We start from the raw sequence: 10,365 nt of genomic DNA, 5'->3' as shown, positions 1-10,365 counted from the left end.
ATTGAACAGTAAATAATATTTTATAAAATTTAATAGTTAGTTATCCAAAATAGTTTTATGTATAAATGCATAATAGTAAAATCTATATTAGGTAAGATCTTAATATCATGGTGTCTTTAAAAATTAGATCAAATGGTTTAAGCTCTGTAATTTATATCCTACATCATTACTACCTCCATCCTATTTTATATTACCACTGTTGTATTATTGCGTTACAAAAAAATGCATTATTCAAATTATGATAATATTAAAACAAATAAAATGTTTTATTAAAATTATTAAGTTATTATTTAGATACAGTCTATGTAAATGAGATGAAAACGCGTGATAATTGTAGATTTTTCATACTTTAAATGTTTAACAATTGGAGTTATTCACTTTTTACTATCTCACAAATAATTTTTAAATCTTTTTACTTTTCTTATATTATTTTCTTTTAATTTTGATTAATTTTTCCTTTTATGTTAATTTATAATTTATTAATATATATATAATTTAACAAAGAAATTAGAATATATATTTAATTTTAATTTTCTTCTATTTTATTTTTAGGTAAAAATCTTGTTTTACATAATAATATATCACTATAAACAATAATTTATAAGAAAAGGAATTAAATAAAAATCTTTTTAAAATAATGATAAAAACGAAGAGTAAAATTATAGAAAAAATTCATATAAAAAAAATGGCAAACCAAAATTATTTATATAAAAACCTTCAATAATTTCTAAAGGCCTCCAATGTAATTTACTGGGGGGAGGCAAAGAATCCTAGCTACGTCTATACCCCTATTTTCCCTCTTACCAGCGTCTACATGACAGGATTTTCACTGGATGCAAACCCCCTTCAAAAACCTTAGCCACCCCTCAAAAAAATCACCGCCTTCGGCGGGGGTGTCTCTTTATCATTATTTTCACTTATTTATTGATACTCTTTTCAAAGAATTTATAAAGGATAACTTAAATTAATTTATCTCTACTACCAACTATCGATATTTTGTGAATATAAAGAATTTATTTTTTAGATAATAAATTTAATTAAAACCTCCATTGATGGCATTATGAGCTTGCTAAAATATCTAAACCTTTTAAATAATTTAAAAGGAAAGTTTATTTGGAAAACAATGTGTATGATTGTTTGAAATATATTTGGTCGATAGATTGTTTTATAATAATACTATAATAAAAGTATTAATTTTTACAGCAATAAATTTTGTCCTATTTCATCTCAAAATTTAATAGATAACCCCCCAAAAAATTTATCCTACCCCCATTAGAGCAGCCTACCCCCTTCTAAAAAATAGGATGCAAACTGTTCCTACCCCTCCAGCTCATGTAGACGCTGATCAAAACTAAAGATAACTCGAACTGATTTTAAGTTGACTAATTGGCAGTTTTAATCATATATTAATCAATAAGAGGGTGTCAGTTGCTATAGATGGAGAATAATACCATATAAATAATAATTCTTATTTTACCAACCTTATTTCAATAATTTTCAATGAGTTGTATAGTCTAATATTAGTTATTCTATAATTTATAACTGATTTTAATCTTATTTACTAACATTATTATAAGATTTTTTTAGTGGAATATTTCTTTACAAATTTTTAAAAACCTTGGCACTGTTTTCGAAAAATTAGTAAGTTAATTTTGCATTTTATTAACAAATTTGGTATTCCAATGTAATTATAGATAATAATACAATGTTTTTTAAATAAAACTTATAATAATTTATAAATTTTGTTTTAGAATTTTTTTTTATAGTTTGGATCTAATAATTATGTTTAGATAACCATTTCCATCTTGTTTATTGGAACATTTTTCTTTTATAAAAGTAATAGGTTATATCTATATCTTTACTTTAGGAATTGTATTTATAGGAGATTACTATTTGTTATTTGTGGTATATACTCTTATACACTAAAAATGAAGTATAATATAGTTGTTTACTTTTTAAAAAATTTTCTTTATGAATTAATAAAAAAAATTCATTTTATTATTATTTGTCACTTACCAATATTACCATCTTAAAATATAATCATTAATTTTATTTTGTTAAAAAAAAATTATTCATTGTTCTTTAAATTTCTTATAGTTTATAATAATTATTTATGCATTCTTAATGATAATTTAATTTTGTTATAATTATATATTAATTTCTAAACTTAACCACTTTTTAACTAATATGTATTTTATGATGTTAACTTTTAAAAAAGACCTAATAGAAACAATTAACTACATATAAAGTTTAAATATAGAATTTTCATAACATTTTAATTGCATACATACAGCTCAAGTTTATTTTCTAGTGAATAGTGATAAAATATAAAAATATATGCTTTTCTTTACATAATTCTAATGCTTTGTTGAACCAGTTTTTCTAGGTTCAAATTTAATCAATATTATTTTTAAAAACAAAATCTGAGCTATGAACTATTATTTTTACTTTGCCAAACCAATATTTATTATAGTTCTGATCAGGCGCATAGCCAACTCCCCCCCCCCCCCCCCCCACCTTAGCAAAACTTTTGAAAAAATATAAAAGGTTTTAAGAAGTGTAAAATGTAAAGTGATTTATTTTAAATAAATATTATATTTCATATAGATTATATTCTATTTTTAATTTTAGCAAAAAGTATTATTAATTTTTATATTTCTTTTTTGTATATTAATATTTTTCCCCAAAAATTGTTAAACAAAATGAAGAGTCTAAAAAGATAGATAATGAAGAAATATGGTCTTCAGGAGGTTATAGAATTTGTTGAATAGAATAATTTATAAGACTTTTTATGCTACAGGAAGAAAACTGCAAAAAGCATGCCTGACATAATGGAGCCATTGAAATCAATCTGTTACAATATTTTTGAATCTAGAAGCTAGACTTTTTTACTTCCTCTGGAGAAATATCAGAATAGCAACCAGACATTACTTCTGAAGATACATTATTAGATTCAATAGGACAGTCAATGTTATTTTCTCATTGGAATTCATTAATAAATTATATAATTAGATTTTTCTATGGATACTAGAATATTATTATATCACATCTTAGAAGACTAACAGATAATATTGACAATAATTTTAAGAGATTTATGTCAATATAAAGCAAAAGAGTGGTTATATTATTTTGAGATTCGTAAGCCTTGACTTGCACCTAGGCAAACAATCAAGGAGATTACAGTAAAATAACCATTTTTATTCCACTTATGTATATATTTTTGACTCAAATCAATGAACAATTTGTGATTTATCAAATGGCTGTTTATAAAAATACTATTGCCTAGAAATACGTCTTAGGTAAACATATAAATGTATCTGAATGCCATTTCTGATGACCAATTAATTTCAGAATTTAAATAATCAACTAAGTAATGCCATGGAAGCATTGTTTACTTTAAAATATATTTTGTAATTCCAAATCTATTAAAATTAGTGTATATTTTGGCAGCAAACAAGTATGAATGAGAGGACCATTTTTTCATTACTGAGAATCTAAACCTATATCAGAAGGATGGCATCAGAAAATCGATTGAATGAAGTAGCTTACTTCATATAGATAAAGATTTAATCCTCAATTATAAAACATATTGAAAAATTGGATCCCATTGCAATGAAAATTAAATTTCAATTTATGAATGATTTTTTTATTAATTTTTAAATAATCATATAAATGCTTAATACTATATTTTATTGTGATTTACTTACTGGGTTATGTAGTTATAATATTTTTTAACAATGTTTTATTCGCTCTTAAATATTTCGTATTTAATAATATTTTATTATTTCTGTTCAAAATTGTCATTTGTAAATATAATGATTTTATGTTCCAAAAAAATTATTTCAATCTCTAAAAATATTCCCCGTCCCCATAGAAAATTCCCAGCTATGTGCCTGGTTCTGATTCATCCCTATCTTAAATGAATATTTGATAAATAGGAGATTTCATATGTCATCTCCAAAAGATAAAAGCAATATTCATAAACATACGATCCCAGTCTATATTGGAACAACTGATGTGGCGGCAGATACTTATAGAAAGGAAGAGGTCTTACTCCCGCAAGATAAAACGTTGCTCAAAGAAGGTTTAAAGAATTTTTTCCATATTTTAAGCAATAAAATTTATACTATTATATTTTGCTAAAGAAAATTTTAGTGTTTGTAAAATTTCTCATGGATCCGATCCATTATTTTTTGATATTTAGTTTGATTTTTATTTACCATTTATTCTTAAACTAATGTCAATGATTTTCTACACAAAAAATAACTAACTCTAAAATATGCATAAAACACGAAACTTAAAATTTCATTTCCTATCCAAGGCAATGCTTGGGACATTGGCACAAATTGTTAAATTTATTTTATTTTTTATTTCCCAATAATCATCTCATTATAAATATGAATGATGCTTATGACTAAATGTGACTCCAAATGTTTTGAAATGATTTTCCCATTGCAAATAAGATGACAAAAAATAATATCACATTTTTAGCCATATTTTCTTTTTAAAATAATCCAATTTTATTAAATATATAAATAAATTGAATTTTGGTTTTAGGAAATTATTTATAAAATGAAAAATATTTAAATATATTTAAAATTATAAAATAATCATTTTTTTTAAATATAGACACGAACCGTTTTTAAAAAAGGGGTACATATTAGGCCAATATTAAATATATCGGCTTAGCCCTGGAAAATTCATACGAGAATATGGAATTGGCATTTTAAGATTAAAAAAAAGTTTTATTACTATATACCATTTGTAATATTTTCACCTCTACATACATTAAGACACCCTATAGGTTAAAATTATAATATGCAAAGCTCTACCCTAGATTATGAACTTTAAGTATAAAAAATAACAAGGAAATTTAATTATATTATGGATTAGATAAATACATACCAAAAAAATATATAAGGGGATGCTCTACCAATGTTGGTCGTGGAAAGACTCGAACACCCTTATGGCGTTTCCCAGTATCTAGAAGAAAAAGAAATTTATCAAAATGATCCATTAGCTGAACTTGACGCACGTCAGGAGATGTTCGCTGCCCACAAGGGCGGAAAGGGGAGGTCGAAAGGGGAAATTGCCGAAAATCATCGGTATAATATTAGATAATACAGAGACCTGCAGGCCTGGCCGTATTTTAATTTAAATATGCCCGGGCTGGGCCGGATATTTTAAAACCAAATATTTTAAATCGCCATTAATAGCTATAAAAATAAACAATAAATGTAATAATTTAAAAAAAATCCGGGCCGGGTCGTTCAAATGGTACCTCTGCAGGTCTACGGATGGAAGGATTTAATAAATAAACAAAAAGGAATGTATTAAACTACGAAAAGATCATTGGGGAGGAGCCAAAAATCATAGATAAATATTTTAAAAGGGCAAACAGAAATTGACAGAATGAAGGTCAAAGCTGATAATTACTTAATTTATGAAAAAATTTTATATGATATAATATTTAAGTTTAAGAAATAATTTAAATAATAATAATAATCAAAAGGTATTTGTATTAAAATGCAAGCGATTTGTGGTGACGAACTTTGATTATTATTTTAAAATCACTTATTTTAAATCATGATTTAAATCAAATTAATTTTTATTTTCATATCCTAGTTCGATTGTATTTAAGCAATCGTAAAGTTTATCCTATAATTTTTTAATGTTTTATTGAAGCTGCATGCCCAAAATATCTAAAAATTTGATTCGCAAACATCGAAAAAAGAAGAAATAAGCTTTTTTTTAAGTATAAAAATAAAGACTTATCTAAGATATAATTCTAGAAAAATTTAAAAATTTAACATACGATTTATTTAAAATTTAAAACCTCTGTAAGTTTTAAAACTTTTCGAATTTTTTAAAAAAATATTTTGGACCTAGCATAGGTAAGAAAATGATTTAAACTTTATCAATGTTTGGAGTGAGCATGAACATGTAATTATTATAATTTTGGAAATCTTAACTATTCACCTAAACTTAAAATCGAACGTAAAGGAGAATCAGCTCATATTTGATTATTTATTATTTTAATTACCATTCGGATTCCTTATTTTTAGCAGCTATTTTGATTATTCATTTTTTTTTGCACACTACTTTTATTTTTTACCCACTGTTAATTTAACCTCATTTTTAAAATAATTAAAATAAAATTCTCTTTACGACCCGCCATTAGAAATGAATAGGAATTACCTTGCGCCAAAAATTAAATTTGTTATAAAATTTATCACTGAAATTGTCTTATTATAACCAAAAATAGAACCTTAATTTTTTCAAGGGGAAGATGTTGGTAAATTTTTAGCGCGAAATCTTATAAATTCATTTAAAGTAATAATCAAACTAAGTAACTAATTATATGCATAAATTTTAAGGGATATAGAATTTTTTTTTATCATAATCAAAAGTTGTAAGATAATACCCAATTATTATTTTTGGCCATCTAAAATTCCACTTTAAAAAAAATCTGATTTGAATTTTTAAAATTTTATTTTTGATTTTTTTTGTAAAAAATTAATGATTTAAATTACACCCTGGTATGCACTTAATTTGGTAATAACTAAAAGTAGATAGCAATATATTAATTAACAATTGGTAATTTTTTTTAAACCAAGCCATAACTATTAATTATATATATTTTTAAACTTATTTTTTGAGATCAATAAAATTTTTGTTTTTTATATTTTAATTAATGGTAAAATTATACTTAAATCGTTGCCATTTAGTTATGCAAGTTTATTTTAAAATAAATTACAACTTAATTGAATTGATAATCATATTTTAAAAACACATTTATACATTCTAGAGTATTTGACTGGTCATTTATTCTATTTGTCAATTAATCGGCTTGCCAAACCCTCTATCGGGTGTATCAAGCTCTTAATGAATACTTCACCATTAAAAATTGTTGAATGATTGTTAAATATATTATAACTAGCAATAACCCGTCAAAAATGACGGGGTTAAGGGTTAATTAGTTAGTTTTTGTATATGGTACTAAATATGCTTTAGACTATTTTTTGAGTAAAAATATATTTAAATTAGCTTTTACCTGAGACCCATATAAATTCTGTGTTAAATATTATGCCTAATATCTAATATTAAAAATATTCCTAAGCCAGATTCATGCACTAATAAGGTTGGGAATTTTCTCAAGCCCGCTAAAGACCATAATAATTTTAATAGTTGAGAACTGAAATAATATATGAAAATCATAATTCATTTAAAAATACAATCAGAATATGAAAGTTGCATGGGCCTTGATTTTTTGATCAGGCGTGGCCATGTCTGTAAAAAAAATTTCAGGCCAATGTCTAGCCCATATTTATAATTAAAAAATTTTCAAGCATCCCATTTTAAATTTTACCCAATATGATTTCTATCACAAATTTAAATTTTATTCTAATGGAAATTTTTTTATGAAAGTTGCATGGGGCTTGGTTTTTTGATCAGGCTGGCCATGTCTGCAAAAATATTTTCAGTCAATGTCTAGCCCATATTCATAATTAAAATATTTTCAAGCATCTCTATTTTAAATTTTATCTAATATGATTTCTATCACAAATTTAAATTTTATTATAAATATAAAATTAAATTTAAGACAAATGGCAAAATTTTAAAAATACCAGCTATACTAACGGCAATTGAGTAGTTGTATTAATATATATATAATTAATATTATAAATTTAATTATATTTCAAGTTGATGCATGCGTAAAGTGTGTACTTTTGAAACGGGAAGGTTTGGTTAATGATACTACCTTAAGGTACTATCTATCAAATTTGAATTTTGTTTATTTTTCATTTGGATAGGCACTATCAAATATATTTATAATATATATTTGAAAAATCCTGATTTTTGAAAAGCCTCTATGGCCTAGTCGGCAAGAGCTTCGCTTACTGATCCCATGGTCACGGGTTCGAATCCCGGTAATGATCATGTTTTTTTTCTTATTCTAACTTGGTGGTTCCATCCGTGGGGGGATGATATATAGGAGGCCGGACTCGATCACTTGATTCCATTATAATATATTAAATAATAAGGGTCTTATTACATTTTAATAAATTTTGGTCGGTATTTAGCAAATTAGGTTGGTATTTAGAATATTTCCATACATTCACTTGGTAGTAAGCATCATTAACCGGAAGGTTTGTGGTTCGATGTGGTAGATGGCAAAAAATTAACATTACCACTATATAGTCTTCTTAAATTTGAATAACGTTAAGATGATACGAAAATGATTATTTTAACGTTAAGATGATACGAAAACGATCATATTTTGATTATAGAGATTATATAAATACGTTTTAAAAAATATATAATGAAAGTATCTAAAAATATATTTAATTTTTTAAACTTATATTCTTAAATTTTACAATAATATTAACTACTGGCTGAAAATTATTATCTATTTTTGAAGACCTGACCCATCTGGGAACGTGAGAAGAGTCGTAACTAACTTGACCAATAATATTCACAATCAACGAACCGTCAATCATATTCAACATCATCCCAAAAATTACATTCCTCCCTCTAAACAAGAAGAGCAGTCCAATGAATAAATCATGCAATTCTCCCTTTTTCCTGAGTATCTTTTTTGGAACATAATTATTTAAAGGTCAATTAATATTATATCAGTTTTTTTTAAATATAATTTCCATTATTTATTATAAAAAATATTTCACGATCACACTTAAACAACATTATTTTAACCACCATCTGATCAACGAAATGGCTTCAATCAAAACATTATAATTCTCTCTTTTATTAGTTTTTTTAAATAAATTTGGTTGGTGCTCTAAGAAAATCACCTATATAGTCCTTTAAAATTTCTGGGTATTAAATTTATTTATTACAAATTTTGAGGTTATTTCATATTGAATATTAATATAATGATTTTTAAAGAAAACTTACTTTAATCATGTTTCAAATATATAGATATATTATTTAATACAAATATTTTAGAATAATATCTTTCTTTTTTTCATTCCTATCGAAGAAATTTAATAAATAATTTAGACATACATTATATATATATAACTATGTGTTCATATATTTGTTTTAAATTATAATTTATATGAAATATATCAAAGACGTAAATAAAACATATTTTAAGCCCGGTTTAGGCTGTGAAATCAATACTCATTGTAGCTTCAATATTATAGTTATATTATCATTGTAGATCAATACCATAGTGATATTTTGCTATTGTAGAATCAATACCATATTGAATTTTAAGAGATTTGTAAAATATTTATTCATTATATATTTTTTTTCACTGCTTCAAATATATTGGCGGCCATTTAATTTGTGAAATATTTAGTCATATATTTTTCATCGCTTCAAAAATATTGGTGGCCATTAAATTTTTAAAATATATATTCATTAGTAATAGTTAAGGTTCGATCATAAATTATCACTACGGTAAACGGCCTGGATATAAAAAAAATCTAATGGAGCTGGATTTTTTTAAAATATGGCTAAACCCGGTCCATATATTTTATCATTTTGTTGCACGGCCCGAATTTTTTAATTTCATTATTCAAAATAATTTTGGATGCATTTTGTGAAATGTTTTGAAAAAATGATCCATTGTATAATTTTTTAAAGGATTAACTGATATAATATTATTGGTAAAATCGACCTGACCCGAACCTTGTAGGGAAAAATTATTTTAGACCCTACCTGGGTTTGCAATAACCGGAGAGTAACCGAATTACAACAAATTTTAGCATACGAAAAGGTTCTGGACTTTTTTAAAGTAAAAATTAAATAATTGAACCTTATAAAATAATTGGATCTCAATTATAAGAAATGCTTTTGGGCATGTATTATCTTTTGACTTAAAATTCTCGAGACAACTAATAATTATTATATTTTCAAACTAATTTTACAAGAATTTTAAAAATTTGACAAAGACCATTTTGAAATTCTAAGCTCAATTTCAACTGCGATTACCCGATTTCGTGTACATTCTTAATTAAAATTACTTTAAAAAATTTTCAGAATTTTATTGTAATTAGAAAAGCAATGTTTATAAAAGTGTTAAAATTAATATCGACATGTAGTAACAGATTTTAAGAAGAAGACCCACATTATTCTATAGTTTGAATGATTCTTTTATAAATGTGCATAAATATTATTTTTTTAAATTCAACTTTATCTATATATTTCAGAGATCTGCCGGCTGGTATAATTTAAAAAGGGGTCTGACTTGGTTGTTAATAACATTCCTGTTCGTCTCGCTTCGGTTTGATTATATTTAAATTAAATTAACGAGTATTTAAAAAAGTATAAAATAACATAGGTCAAATTCAATTATGATTAATTAAAACAATTTAAAAATGGTATAAGATGATGACC

The 10,365-nt window shown here is 24.7% G+C and overlaps 1 protein-coding gene across 1 annotated transcript; it reads left to right on the top strand.

Moving 5' to 3' along the window:
- The first annotated feature begins 1,576 nt into the window (after positions 1 to 1,576).
- On the top strand, positions 1,577 to 8,828 carry LOC135925762 (uncharacterized). The gene is made up of 4 exons (XM_065461232.1): positions 1,577 to 1,641; positions 3,939 to 4,084; positions 4,922 to 5,105; positions 8,423 to 8,828. The coding sequence occupies exons 2-4, from the start codon at positions 3,949 to 3,951 to the stop codon at positions 8,562 to 8,564; spliced, it is 462 nt and encodes a 153-aa protein (XP_065317304.1). The 5' UTR covers positions 1,577 to 1,641; positions 3,939 to 3,948; the 3' UTR covers positions 8,565 to 8,828.
- Positions 8,829 to 10,365: the final 1,537 nt, after the last annotated feature.

The sequence above is a fragment of the Gordionus sp. m RMFG-2023 genome, chromosome 3 (genome assembly GCF_954871325.1).
Source record: "Gordionus sp. m RMFG-2023 chromosome 3, tfGorSpeb1-WG-v2, whole genome shotgun sequence".
NCBI classification, from domain to species: Eukaryota; Metazoa; Nematomorpha; class Gordioida; order Chordodea; family Parachordodidae; genus Gordionus; species Gordionus sp. m RMFG-2023.
Note: the sequence above shows the minus strand (reverse complement) of the source record. Positions and strands in the feature narration are given on the sequence as shown.